Source organism: Typopeltis vanoorti, chromosome 18 (genome assembly GCF_054136105.1).
Source record: "Typopeltis vanoorti isolate ZY-2024b chromosome 18, IOZ_Tvanoo_1.0, whole genome shotgun sequence".
In the NCBI taxonomy this organism is placed as follows: domain Eukaryota; kingdom Metazoa; phylum Arthropoda; class Arachnida; order Uropygi; family Thelyphonidae; genus Typopeltis; species Typopeltis vanoorti.
Genome location: NC_143566.1, coordinates 41,161,004 through 41,175,805, shown reverse-complemented (window position 1 = coordinate 41,175,805; position 14,802 = coordinate 41,161,004). Strand labels below are relative to the sequence as shown.

General features: G+C 36.8%; 1 protein-coding gene across 3 annotated transcripts in view; it reads right to left on the bottom strand.

The window, feature by feature from the left end:
* Positions 1–14,802, bottom strand: part of LOC150096612 (putative ATP-dependent RNA helicase DHX35) — a 437,463-nt gene that overhangs the window by 337,132 nt on the left and 85,529 nt on the right. For all 3 annotated transcript variants that reach the window (XM_090408561.1, XM_090408562.1, XM_090408564.1), the window contains exons 5-6: positions 10,719–10,823; positions 1,611–1,840 (exon numbers count right to left, since the gene is read on the bottom strand). In XM_090408561.1, the coding sequence (XP_090264687.1) occupies positions 1,611–1,840; positions 10,719–10,823 (335 nt within the window). The remainder of the gene's footprint in view (positions 1–1,610; positions 1,841–10,718; positions 10,824–14,802) is intronic.

Sequence of the window (14,802 nt, the reverse complement as noted above, 5' to 3'; positions counted from 1 at the left end):
AATCTTGCATCAACAATTGGTCTCAATGGCAAGTTTTGTTTATGCAGTATAGGGACTCCATATATTCTAGGTACAAGAGGATGTCTAGATTTCAGGTTTGTTTTTGTTTCTTCAGACCAATTCATCATACTTTTTTTATTATATTATTAGTTTTAGTATTGAAATATCTAGTAGGATCTCATTCTAACTTTCCATAGGTGTCTAGGTCTTCTAGGGGTGATTTCATCTTTTCCGTGTATTCTGTGGAGTTCAAATTGACTGCTGAGTTGCCTTTGTCAGCTTTCAGTATTACGATGTTTTTGTCCTTTTTAATGTTATTTAAGGCTATTTAATTCTACTGTTGTGATATTCTTGTAAAAGGACAGAGGCTGTTTGAGGCTTTTTTCCACATTTGCCACGATATCTAATTTAGGAATCTTACTTTGGGTAATCACAAAACTGAATTCATAGGAAAGGATGTTCATTTCAGGATCAGATAACTTTTTTTTTGAAGACTTGTTGATAACTATTTTATTGTATGGTAATCTATCACATTATTGTTGTTTCTTTCACTGATAAAAAGAAAAAGAAAAAAAAGAAGAAGAAAGCTTCTTCTTCATTCTTTCTTTAGTTACAGTACTAATGTATTCTGATTTTTCATATGAAAGTTTGTCCAAACTATTCCAAATGTTTGTGGGGAGAGAAGGACATAAATCTGTATGAAGAGTATATGTTAGGCTGTCTATTTTTGAAAGCTCATACCTTGTGTGCACTATATGTTCTTTGAGTAATGAGACTTCCATGTATCGAAAAATGCTTAATGCATGCTCAATAGTGAACTGCTGGTGCAATTTCAGAAAACAATGGATGACACCACTGTCTCTACACCTTAACAGAAATGTTAATCTACTGAAGAACAATTTCCACCACTCACAAGGAAATCAAAAAAGAAATTATGTTTTAATTCAACTAGTTCTGTGAAAAAACTTTGTTTCACTTCATCAGGAAATAGCATGAATAAATTAAAAAACTACACACAAAGTAATAACAATTGTATGCAGCACATACAACAGATACAAAACATTTAGCAGAATGGCAACAAACTGAAATGCTCCACAATGATTGCCACTTTTACTCAAGAACATTCTTTGAATGTTCATTTCAAGCTGAAATGAACATTATTTACAAATGAACATTCATTTCAGCTCTGATTCATTTCTGATACTTCATTCAGCTGAAATGAAGTATCCTCCACAATGCATCAAATCTGGTCTTCCTTAATCCATCACAACACATTTGGATCTACTAACAGTATACAGCAACCCATGAACCAGCAGCCAGTGTAACAGCAAATGCATGTTTTCCATTGTTTAAATATTTTTAAATATTCTTCACTAGAAATGTTAACTGTTATTACTTTGCTTGTAGCATTTAATTTATTTGTGCTATTTCCTGGTGAAGTGAAACCACGTTTTTTCACAACTAGTCGAATGAAAACATTATTTCTTTTTACTTCTTTGTGAGTGGCTTAATACTGGAAAATAGTGATTCTAATATGTCGTTTCTCCACATAAGCTTACAGAATGGTCATATAATTTTATATTATTAAAAGTATAAAATGTAAAACTTACTTATAATAAGTACTGTTATTAAAGAAATTCTGCATGGTCTCTGCTTCTAAGGTTGCTGAAGATATAATAAGCCTCAGATCCTTTCTTTTATTCAGGATTTTTTTCAAAAGACCAAGCACAATATCTGTGTACAGAGTGCGTTCATGTGCTTCATCTACCATAAGTACAGAATAAGATCTCAAAAGGGGATCAGCCATCATTTCTCGAATCAATATACCTTCAGTCATATACTGGAAATTAACCAAAAAACACTATAATCATTAATGCACATTACATCAAAATCATTAATATTTTTAATCAAAATCTTTTTAATTCCTAAACTTGACAAACATTTTAATCTTTTCAGAGTTTTCTAGTAATTATTTGAACAATAACATTTTACAAAAAAATTCACAGTGAGCTATCAAGAAATGAATGTGATTGTTGTGAGTAGATTTAATTAAACTCTCATTAACTTTCAAATTTTGTGTCAAACAACCAACTTAACTTATATTTCTAAACAGCACACTGAGACGTCCTTCAATTCTTGTTCAGGATGTAATTTTCAGAGCTGGAGAGCATCCATTTTGAAGGGTGGTTGATTTAGTAATTTACAGGTTTTCTAATTATTTATAGCATGAATGATTTGAAAGGAAAGAAATATACAATGAGAGAAGATATAGAAGAGTTGCTGGAAGAGTAATTATTAAGGCAAGGACAGCATTCACAAAAACCATGCAGCCTATACCACCTGTGTTACATTGCTGTCCATCCATTCATAAACTGTGTCTTTAACCAGCTTCCTTAACTATTCCTGAGATACTAAATGGTCTATAATTTGCTATTTCTGTCTTTGGAACCTCCTTTATATAATGGAATTATCTTGCCCTCTTGCACATTTTGTAATGCTCATATGCTATCCAGTCCCACTGCTGTATTTGCATTGATATAATCTTGGTATGCAGAGCACTGCCAGTTCATCTATCACAATATTATTATTATTATCTGAGACCTCCAGGGAGTCAAGGACTCATTGAGGAGGCTATAAATCACCCAAACCAGCTATCATGCTTTCCCTTAAATTCATTCATACTAGATGCACTCACTACGACTCGATTATAAAGAAAATTTTCATCAGACAATATCCTATAACATCCATTCAAAAGTTTATAGACCTCCATCATATCACCCCTCTTTCTCCTGGTAACCAGAGTCTGTAATTCACATACCTGCAAATCTGTCCTCCAACTTCCATAATCTGGATATAATCTTTGTTACTCTTGCACTCTTTCCACAGCTTTTTTATCCCATTGGAATCTGGGAGACCAAATCTATGCACAATAATCCATGTGTGATCTTATCAAAGCCTTATAAAGAGGCAAAATGATTTCCTTATCCTTTACATGTCAAGGTTTGCTTGAACATTGCAATTATCCTCTAAGTTGTATTTGCAACTTTTGCTATGTGACCTTTGAACTTCAAATTCCTATTCACCAGAGCCAAGATTCCTTCTCTTCAGTTTCTTGTGGCATAAGCCTGCTAATATAATATGCCGCTGGAAATCTTGTCATGCCAAAGTGCTTAACTTTACATTTACTAACATTAAACTGACAGCCATGTTTGTTTGTCCAAATTTCCAGCCTATTCAAATCATTTTGTAAGTACTGAATATCAGCAGCATCTTGATTGACCTGCCAATCTTCGCATCATCAGCAAGCAATTGCATATCTTATGTTAGACCCTGCCTGATGTCATTAATGTATAGATCGAACAGTAATGGCCCAAGGACTGAATCCTGAGATGCACCAGTTTATATTCAATCCTGAAATCAAGAGTTTATATTCCAATCCCATATTCTCCAGTTTATGCAACAGCCTTTTGTGTGGTATCCTATCAAATGCCTTAGAAAAATCCAACATTATCATAATGTATCCATTCCCTTTATCCAACTCAGCCATAACATTGTTATAAAATATGAGAAAATTGCTAAAACATTACCTTTCTTTAGTAAACCCATGCTGCTCCTTGCAGAGTATAGCTTGTTTGTCTACCCATTTCTGTATGTGAGTTCTTACCAACTTCTCTAAAATCTTCACTACCACACCAGAGATACTGATAATAAATTACCACCTAGCTTATTCTTATAATTACATATGCAATCTATTTCGCCTTGTTGTAGAACTTTCTCTTTTACCTCCCCAGACATACTTAAAAGGTCCGAACCCAAAGCATATTTTTTCACCCCCTCCGCCACATACCTAACCATGTTCGAAGACATTCATATCATTATCACATCTGCATACCATAGCATATTCTTACATTATTCGGTCAAATTGGCAACTGCAATATCATCCACCTGGATGATACACTCTTGCAAAGCAATCGGTTAGCAAATAAACTATTTTTTCTGCTTCTGTGACTTTCCTACCACTGGCATTAATTAAACTTATTCCTTCATCATTCTTCCTCTTATTTCTGGATTTCCTCTGGCCTTTGCGGATATGACAAACTGATGTAAGAAATGTGGTAGATTAAATGGAGGTGCTCAGCATACTGAGAAATATCAATGTGAATACAGTAGTGGAACTGGATGGAATGTCAGCCAGTGTTATGAGAATGTGCAAGAGATCTAGCAGTGCCTCTGACCAAGTGGTTTAAGTCACAGCTCTAGCAAGGTTCTGAAGGAGTGGAAAGAGGTTTGTTCCATTCTAGGAACAAACCTCTTTCCAAAAACAAAACAAACAAAAAAGACAAGATAGTTCCATTAAAGGAAGCTCCAAAGACAAAAGTAGCAAATTACAGACCAGTTAGTATCCCAGTAGTTAAGGTACTGGAAAAGTTGTTTAACAGTAGAATTCACAAATGGGTGGATAAGAATGATTCTCTGTGATAGGTAGCATGGCTATGCAAAAAGGGAGGTGTTGCCTTAGTAATTTACTCACATTTTGTACCAGAGTGAAGCTGAGCTGGATAAGGGAAACTTCTACACTATTATGATACTACAGTATTTTGTAAAGGCATTTGGCAGAATATATAGAAGAACTATTACATAAGTTGAAGCAAATGAGAATGGATGTGAAGTTGACAATATGGGAAAGAGTTTTCCAAAGTAAAGTGAATGGGAATGAGAAGTGGTTTAGTACCTTCAAATGAATGCTGGCCAGCAGTTCCTCATGTGAATATAGGCTTGAGAGAAATTGGAGGAATGATATTGGCCAGTTTAGTGGAACAGCACTGCACTCATGAAAATACTTCTGTAGATTTGTCAATTAGGTAAAAACAGTACATGTATGGGACAGTAACTGCAGAGAGAGAGAGAGGAGAGGGAGAGAGTGAGAGAGAGGGTGTGTGTGTGTGTGTGTGTGTGTGTGTGTGTGCATGCGTTCACACACGCAAGAAAGGGATCAGGTAACTAGACTGCTCCTGTTCTGGATAACATCAAGCCTTTTTAGAGAGGTAATTAGTGTACCACCCCACATTTAAGAGTATTCTCAGATAGGGTAGATTTGGGATTTATACAGTTAGAAGTTGTAGAGAAGAGAAACCTATATTGTCTGAGTGAAAAAGGATACACAATTTCTGAAGGCAGAGATAGCTATTGATAAGATGTTTATATACAGAGAGAGAGAGAGAGAGAGAGAGAGAGAGAGTGTGCAGAGGTGTAAGTCTAACCTAGAAGAGATAAATGATATCAGATGAGATCTGATATCACCTTGCAATGAATATGCTGATATGGCAGAGAGATAGTGAAATAAATTTATATACAATAAGAGGGAAATTAGCTAAAACTCTAAGCTAGTAGAATAAAAAACAATAATCCAACCAATTTTATCTGATAGATCTGAAAGGGGGTTAGAAATAAAAGAGATGACTGAAAGCTAGTAATCACAGATATGACAGTTCTTAGAATAATTAGAGGAGTGAGTACATGGAATCAATGGTAGAATCCCATGTACTCACTCCTCTAATTATTCCTCTGTATTCATGAACTAATATAAGATATTAGTACTCTGTACTAATATCAGAAAGAAACTTCACAGCATTATCATTCAAGAATGCATGAGCAGCTAATCATGCAGGTCCCAACCAGGGTACTGATTTTTTCTAAATATCAAACATAGATAGACCTGACGATTTCATAAAAGGAATATAGCGTAAAAGAAAAAAACGTGAATTTATGCCACTGAATACCCCATCACCACTTTTCAATTTCTGATTTCCCTATTGCAAGGATAAGGCCTTCCCTACATTCTTACTGTTATTTCAAATGGAGTGATAATACCTTGACATCATATGCTAGAAAGAGGAGTGCAGTAAAAAAAAAAAAGGAAGGTGCCATAAAATGTTTAAAATTACAAAGGGTTTATAAAAAGGTTAGGAACCACTGAACTAATTTAAGGTGGTCAATTGAGCCAGTTTGGCTCGACTGACCACAACTGAGGCAAACTGGCCCAACCCTCCTTCAGAGCAAGGATAAGGCCTTGTTTGTTTTCTGGACAGGAATTTCGAGCAGCAATGCATTTCCTTATTGCATCCCAAATGTGTTCTATGGGGTTTGAGATCTGGGAAGTGTGCTAGCCACTGAATTCAATTAATATCTTACTTCTCCAGAAGTATATCCACTGCTCATTACAATGTGGTGTGGCATTGTCATCCATAAAATGAATTCTTGGCCTACAGCACCACGGAATAACTGAACATACATTAAAGAACTTTGTTGCAATATTGTTCACCAGTCATAGTTCCTTTTTTCAGCACTTGTAGCTCAGTGCATCCTCCCCACATAGGGTTGCCAGATTTTGGAAAACCAAATACGAGACAATTTTGGTGAGTCTGAAAATATTACAGGAACAAGTTTGCTGTTGCAATCATTAGAATTAAAAGAATGATGACGCTTTATGCCATAGTTATTTCGGCAGCAATAACTTTTCTTTCATTGCTGGTATTTGGTTTTACAAAATAAGCATCAATACTTTTGGAACTGGAACTCGAAATGCTCAATTTGTGTTTCTGAGTGTTAATGTATTGTGTAATATCCGATCGTCCGCACATGTGCAATACTAAATGTTTATCTACAGATTTTGCATTCAACTTCGTTGTTATGTTTTCCTTTTGCAATAAAAGTTCATTCTTTCAAATAGTCATAGTTAAAAAGGAACTTTCATTTTGGCATTGTTAAGGACTTAAGGAAAGAAACAAAATTTAATTTACCTTTGTATAATTAATAAAGAAAATTAATTTACCTTTAATTATATATTTTATGTATTAACCAAATATCGCACATTCAAAAAAAAGGCGAGATATTATTTTTTTAATAATTATTGAAATAACATCCACATACTATACTGATACCGTACCGCACGATGTCTAAATAACAACTGTTTGAAAATAAGCAAATGCAATATATCTGTACAGAATTATAAATAAAATACTTATACTAAATAAAAAGCGACCAATGAAAGGGACCAATGAAAGAGACCGTTGCAACCATGCTGCCACCATAAACTGTAAACACAATTAATTTCCTCAAATTGTCAGTTTTTATGGCTTACAAATCAATTTAAGTTGAATCATTCAAAAAGAATATTGAAAATTATAATTGCATCTTTTCCTTAAAATACAGGACATTAGGCTATCCCTACATGTACAATATGGGACAGCAAAATTTGACGTAAAATACAGGACACTCCCGTATATATGGGATGTCTAGCAAGCCTATCCCCACACCACGACTCCAGCACTGTCGGTATCTATTCCTTTAAAAAACATCCTGGCAATGGTAAGCAGTAACACTTTCAAGCCAGATAAGGTGTCAATCTAGAATCAGAGGAAACACTAAAATGACTCTTATCTGTAAAGAGCACATTAGCCCACTGGTGTCTTCCCAATTTTTATGAATACAACACCTAAAACCGTACTCTATGATGAGCTGTGGATAAAGGGACACAGACTGCAAGCCTTTGGGGTGTACAGGTCTACTTGTCACAGACATCTTACCACAGTTTATCAAGATACCTGCATACCTGTGCTTGAATGGAGCCAACTTGCAAGCTGACCTACCATAGTGCATCGATTACATTTTGCTGTTATGATCAAAAATCTATCTTCGTGCTCCATGGTAAATCACTAATTCTGGCCTTGTTCAAACTTTCCAATAATTCTTCCCTATGTGAAATCATGTAGATGTCTTTGAAACATTACAGGACATCCAAGTTTTCAACTTTATTCCTTCATGAAGAGCTTCTTCATTCAAACACAATATGCTTAGCACAGTCTTTTGCCTTTTATCGTGTGGAGTGCTACCATGTGACCCCTTTGCTCACGATTTGAAAATTTGAATGTGTACCTGCTTTCTACTCAAAATCATCATCTATACAAATTTCACAAGCTGATTTGCCTGAATTTGTGGTTGTAATTTTCAGAGAAATATTGTTCTTCCTTAGGTTTTGGACACCTCTCTCTCTCTCTCTCTCTCTCTGTGTGTGTGTGTGTGTGTGTGTGTGTGTGTGTGTGTGTGTGTGTGTGTGTGTGTGTGTGTGTGTGTGTGTGTGAATAATTGTTACTGGAGAAAATATAAAAACGTGATTGGTAAGCTCAAGAACATACAAAACATGGACAAGTAGGGTAACTAGAATGTCAAAAAAAGGCAAAATCAGATGAAAGAAAATGAGCTGAACAGATCAATGGAAATCCTAAAGAGCCCTTTTTTTTGCGACAAATAAAAGAAAGAATGATTATGGTAGGATTAGCTGTATACAAGACAGTGTTCAAACCAGTTTTAACTTATGGATCTGAGAGCTGTCAGATGTAAAACACTTGAACAAGGACTAGAGACCACAGATATGAGAGTCCTGAGAAAGATTAGAGGCATGAACAGATGGCATCGATGGCAATATCATATTAAAAACGAGGATATTAGGAAAGAACTTGACATTGTCAGCATCCAGGAATGCGTTAGCAGAGCTAATCTCAGGTGGTCACTTAAACAGAATGGGCGAGTAAAGATTAGCAAAGCAAGTGTTCTCTGCCAGGTTGGCAGGAAAACGGCTCAGAGGAAGACCAAGATATAGGTGGATTGATACAGTACAAAGTGATTTAGACGATAGAAATATAAGATCTGATAATGTTGGAGGCTTGACAAGTAACAGACTGATTTAGAGGAAAATTGTAGATAGGAAGTTAGTAATGATGTAAATTTTTCATGTAGTACTATCATATCCTGTACACCCCTTGAGGGTACATGGCAGGAATTTGATGATGATGATGAACTTTAATGATTACTGATGGTAGAGAGGTGACAAAAACAGAAGTAACAGTTAAATTACTAAGTAATCACTTTGTGAGGATGTAAAATCCAGGTAGAGACAATGCAATGACAGATGCTACAGGGATTGATGTAGAAATGGAGTTATGAGCTGTAGGTGAATAGGGTATCACAAAACTTTAATGCAAATACTACCATAGGATTAGGTTATATAGGATCATTGTTTTATGAGAAGATACAACAAAACGTATTGATTCCGATCAGATTGTTTAAGCTTCAGCTCTGGCAGGGTTAAATAGTAGTGCAAAGAAGGCAAAATACTTCCATTACCCATTGGAGGATCAAGCGAAAGCAAATTATAGACCACTCAGTATCCCAGGAGTAGTGATTAGGGTATTGGAAAAGTTGCTTAAGAACAAAATTCAAGAATGGATGGATGGGGAACAGCTTCATTAAGGATAAATCTTGCCTTAGTCATCATCATCATCTTCCCTATACCCTCTTTTACCTTGAGGTGTCGAGGGTCCATTGGTCATTGGACCTCACTCCGTTTACAGGATAAGGTGGTCAGCCTTATGCCCCGGTGTATCCTATGGCCTGTAGTGTTGAGTTCTGAAGGCCAGTTTGCCTGCTTTGCGGGATGAAAAACTCCAGAATAAACTGGGGAAAAAACCCTGCTGTCCACGCCCAAGACTGGCTAACTTGGCTATGGCTGAGGAAGATCCTTCAGCTCCTCACGTCACCGACTGGAATCGAACCTAGGACACTCCTTCCCCAGGCATATGGTTGAGAAGCGCACAGCCACTAGGCTAACCGCGTGGACTCTTGCCTCAGTAATTTACTTATTTTATATAAGTAAATTACTTATAAAACTTTGTATTATATTAATTACTTTATATAATAAAATGACAGCTCAGGTGAATAAAGGAAATTGAAACCATGATAGTAATGGATTTTGCATGGGTATTCAACAGGATAAAATACAGAAATCAATTATGATATAAACTGGATCAAATGGGGATCCAGTTTATATCATAAACTGGATCCCCAACATGAAGTGACAAACAAATATAAAAGGGTACTATAAGGCATAGCATTAACCAGAAGTATGCACATGACCAGTAGTTTGTGGTAGGGCTCTATACTCAAGCTTCTGCTATTTGATTCATAATTTCATCAAGTAACAGTTTTGGCATAATTTTTATGCCAAAACTGTTACTTGGGTTAAGAACATCAAGTTCAAGAGGTAAGTGAAAAACATAGCAAAAGGTCTGTAGAATGCATCCAGTAAAGATGCCTTCCTTACAGTTTGAAGGCCTGTGTTAGCTGACAGCAGAAAAGAGAAATGTAACGAAACACATACATTACTAAAAAGGTTTTACAGAATTGATGCAGAAGAAACTTTTTAATAAATAACAAGAAAGGAAAGAAGACGAAGAGTTCACCACAAGAAGGTGCAAGAACAAGATTTTCTGCTTGTAGAGTAGTGAAACAGAATGTTTCACTACCAGAGGTAGTTATTTGTCAGTGAATACGTGCTTTGTCAGTGAATAAGTTTAAGAAGCAGAGGTTTGATATTACTCTGTGAATAATGGTTAGTGTAAGGCCTCCTGCAATGAGGCAGCATAAAGTATGATAATTTAATAATAATATGTGCATATATATTCTATATGTTGCTGAAATATATAATCATGTGACCTGCTAAGTGAATTATAAAATATTAATGGTAATAATTCCAGAATGAAATTAGAATAATATAATTATATTGAAATTAGAATAACATAATCATAACTAAATTAGAATAACATAATTATATTAATGTCATTATTGCTTATGAAAACAGCTTGAAATTAAAAAAAACCTGCCTTTATTTTAGTCTCTTTAGCACTATAACAGTCGTCAAACCGAATACTGTAGCCAACTTCATTACCTATGAAAGTCCCTCTTTCGTCTGCAACTCTGTTTGCAAGCTGTAAAAACAAATAATTTAAAGTAAGATTTAGCAGCATCATAAGAGAGTGAATATTAAATAAAGAAGGTTTCATAAATATAGGAAAAATTTAAGTACCCCTGAATGTGAAAATATTTAGAAAAGGAAAAAGGGAAAAAAAAAAACAAAAGATAGAAAGAAAGAAAAGCATTGAGGACGACAACAATTGATGAGCACTGCAAGTACAATAATGAGATAACTAATAATTAAGGCATTGAAAGTGTAGACTAGAAATATAAATTAAATAAACTTTAATATATACTTTCCAATATTTCGGGAAATGTCACGTTGCCATCTTCTTGGGAACTTAATACAAAGACAAGTGCACGCAAGTACTACATAACAGCAAATGAGAACCGAAGCTAGGAAGCCAACGTTTTCTTAAAGTCCTGATGATGCCCCTGGTGGGCTATATTAGTAGTTCTTGGCCTTTGGGCTGAAGTTCTTCTGATAAATGTTTCCCAAATTTGGGACAGTCTCATGCATCCAAATTTGTTGAGGTTTGGCATGTTCCTAAGGGCTGAGGCTGATTCCATGAATAGTCTTTCATATTTGAACTTGCTGCAGTGTATTACTGTGGCTTTCTTCCATCTTATTCTGTGGCGAGTATCCAGAGCATGGTCTGCAAGCCCAGAGTGGCTGTACTGATCAAATCAGATGCAATCCTTGTGTTCTGATATTCTGATATTTGCTGTCCTGCCTGTTTGGCCAAAGTAGGGCAATTTACAGCTGCAAGGGACCTGGTATACACCAGGTAGGTCTAGGGGAAGTGGTTGGTCTTTAGTGGAGCGGATAAGGGATGCCAATTTTTTATATGGTCTGTAACAAGTGGTCAAGTCATGTTTTTTTAAGATTTTGTTGATTTTTTCCAAGGTGCCTCGGATGTAGGGAATGGTGATGGATTTAGAGTAATCTTTTTTGTGAAGGGGGGGGGTGGATAACTGGTTAAAGTATTTTTTGGATTCTTTTTGGGGGGGGGGGAGCCATTGGCTGAGAAAGTGTCATGGATGTGATTTAGTTCAGTGGTTAGGGGCTGATCATTTGAACAGATTATTTTGGCCCTGTTGAATAGTGTCTTAATAACTCCATATTGTTGTGAGGAGGGGGGGGGGGTGTGATGGGATTGTTGGTGAATGTATCTGCCTGTATGGGTGGGTTTTCTATAAACTGAGAAAACCAAGTTTCCATCAGGTTGGCTGGTGACTAGTGTGTCTAGGAAGGGGAGGTTATTGTTTTCCTCTTTTTTCAGGGTGAACTTGATTCTAGGGTGTTGGTTGTTTAAATGTGTTAGGAAGGAGAGGAGTGAATCTGGGCCATGTGGCCAAATAGCGAACACATCATGAACGTAGCGAAGCCATATGGTAGGTTTTTATGGGGCTGAGTTTAAGGCTTTCTCTTCAAAAGTCTCCATAAAGAAGTTGACCAAGGGTGGGGAAAGTGGTGAACCCATGGCTGTCCCCTCTATCTGTTTGTAGAATTTTTCCTGCCAAACGAAATACCCTTAGTTCATTGTAAACTGAAATAGGGCTGATATATCGGGAAGAAATTTAGCTTGGATTAGCTCTGAGGTTTCTTTGAGGGGGACATTCGTGAATAAGGAGGAGACGTCAAAACTGACCATTATGTCATTATGTTGGAGTGTAAGGTTTTCTATACCGACTTTGAAGTGGGCTGAGTTTTTTATATGTGATGGTGTGTTGCTAGTATAGTGTGAGAGCGCTTTGGCTAAATGCTTGGCTAGTTTGTAAGTGGGGGAATCAATGCCATCCACTATGGGACGTAATGGCACGTTTTCTTTATGTATTTTTGGGAGCCCATATATGCGGTGGGGGGGGGGGGGGTAGAGTTATATGGTTTTAGTCTGTTGGTAATCTCCACAGGCCAAGAAGTGACCTTCTTAAGGAGCCTATGGAGTTTTCTAATTTGAGAGTTGGTGGGATTGTATTCAATAGGGAGGTAAGTGGCTCGATTTAATAGTAAAGCCTTAAGCTTACCTGTGCAGTCATTAAGATTAAGTACCACAGTGGCGTTCCCCTTATCTGCTTTGGTGATCACCAACAGACTAAAACCATATAACCCTCCGCATATATGGGCTCCCAAAAATACATAAAGAAAATGTGCCATTACGTCCCATAGTGGATGGCATTGATTCCCCCACTTACAAACTAGCCAAGCATTTAGCCAAAGCGCTCTCACACTATACTGGCAACACACCATCACACATAAAAAACTCAGCCCACTTCAGAGCCAGTATAGAAAACCTTAGACTCCAACATAATGACATAATGGTCAGTTTTGGCGTCTCCTCCTTATTCATGAATGTCCCCCTCAAAGAAACTTTAGAGCTAATCCAAGCTAAATTTCCTCCCGATATCTCAGCCCTATTTCAGTTTACAATGAACTCAGGCTATTTCATTTGGCAGGAAAAATTCTACAAACAGATAGAGGGGACAGCCATGGGTTCACCACTTTCCCCACCCTTGGGCAACTTCTTTATAGAGACTATTGAAGAGAAAGCCTTAAACTCAGCCCCACAAAAACCTACCATATGGCTTCACTACGTTGATGATGTGTTCGCTATTTGGCCACATGGCCCGGATTCACTCCTCTCCTTCCTAACACACTTAAACAACCAACACCCTAGAAAAAGAGGAAAACAATAACCACCCCTTCCTAGACACACTAGTCACCCGCCAACCTGATGGAACCTTGGTTTTCTCAGTTTATAGAAAACCCACCCATACAGGCAGATACATTCACCAACAATCCTATCACTCCCCCCCCCCCTCCTCACAACAATATGGAGTTATTAAGACACTATTCAACAGGACAAAAATAATCTGTTCAAATGATCAAGCCCTAACCACTGAACTAAATCACATCCGTGACACTTTCTCAGCCAATGGCTACCCCCCCCCCCACAAAAGAATCCAAAAAATACTTAAACCAGATATCCACAACCCACCTTCCCCCCCCCCCCCCATTCACAAAAAAGATTACTCTAAATCCATCACCATTCCCTACATCCGAGGCACCTTGGAAAAAATCAACAAAATCTTAAAAAAACATGACTTGACCACTTGTTACAGACCATATAGAAAATTGGCATCCCTTATCCGCTCCACTAAAGACCAACCACTTCCTCTAGACTACCTGGTGTATACCAGGTCCCTTGCAGCTGTAAATTGTCCTACTTTGGCCAAGCAGGCAGGACAGCAAATATCAGAATCTCAGAACACAAGGATTACATCCGATTTCACCAGTACAGCCACTCTGGGCTTGCAGACTATGCTCTGGATACTTGCCACAGAATAAGATGGAAGAAAGCCACAGTAATACACTGCAGCAAATTCAAATATGAAAGACTATTCATGGAATCAGCCTCAGCCCTTAGGAACATGCCAAACCTCAACAAATTTGGATGCATGAGATTGCCCCAAATTTGGGAAACATTTATCAGAAGAACTTCAGCCCAAAGGCCAAGAACTACCAATATAGCCCACCAGGGGGCACCATCAGGACTTTAGGAAAATGTTAGCTTCCTAGCTTCGGTTCTCATTTGCTGTTATGTAGTACTTGCGTGCACTTGTCTTTGTATTAAGTTCCTAAGAAGATGGCAATGTGAGTTTGCCGAAATATTGGAAAGTATATATTAAAGTTTATTTAATTTATATTTCTAGTCTACGCTGTCAATTCCTTAATTATTAGTTATCATGTCTAACCAGCGTATAAGCCTCTCTACAAGAATTACAATAATGAGAGATCCAAAAATCTCAGAAATCAGATTACAGATGAATACAATTCTGGAATGGCAGTTCACAGTGATGCATGAGTCAGATTCGTGAATACCAAAAAAAAAAGTTTTACAGTTTTACTGATTATATTCCTATCTGTATTTGCATAATAGATTCCAAGCTAATACAACAAAATGTCAGTGAATATATATATATATATATATA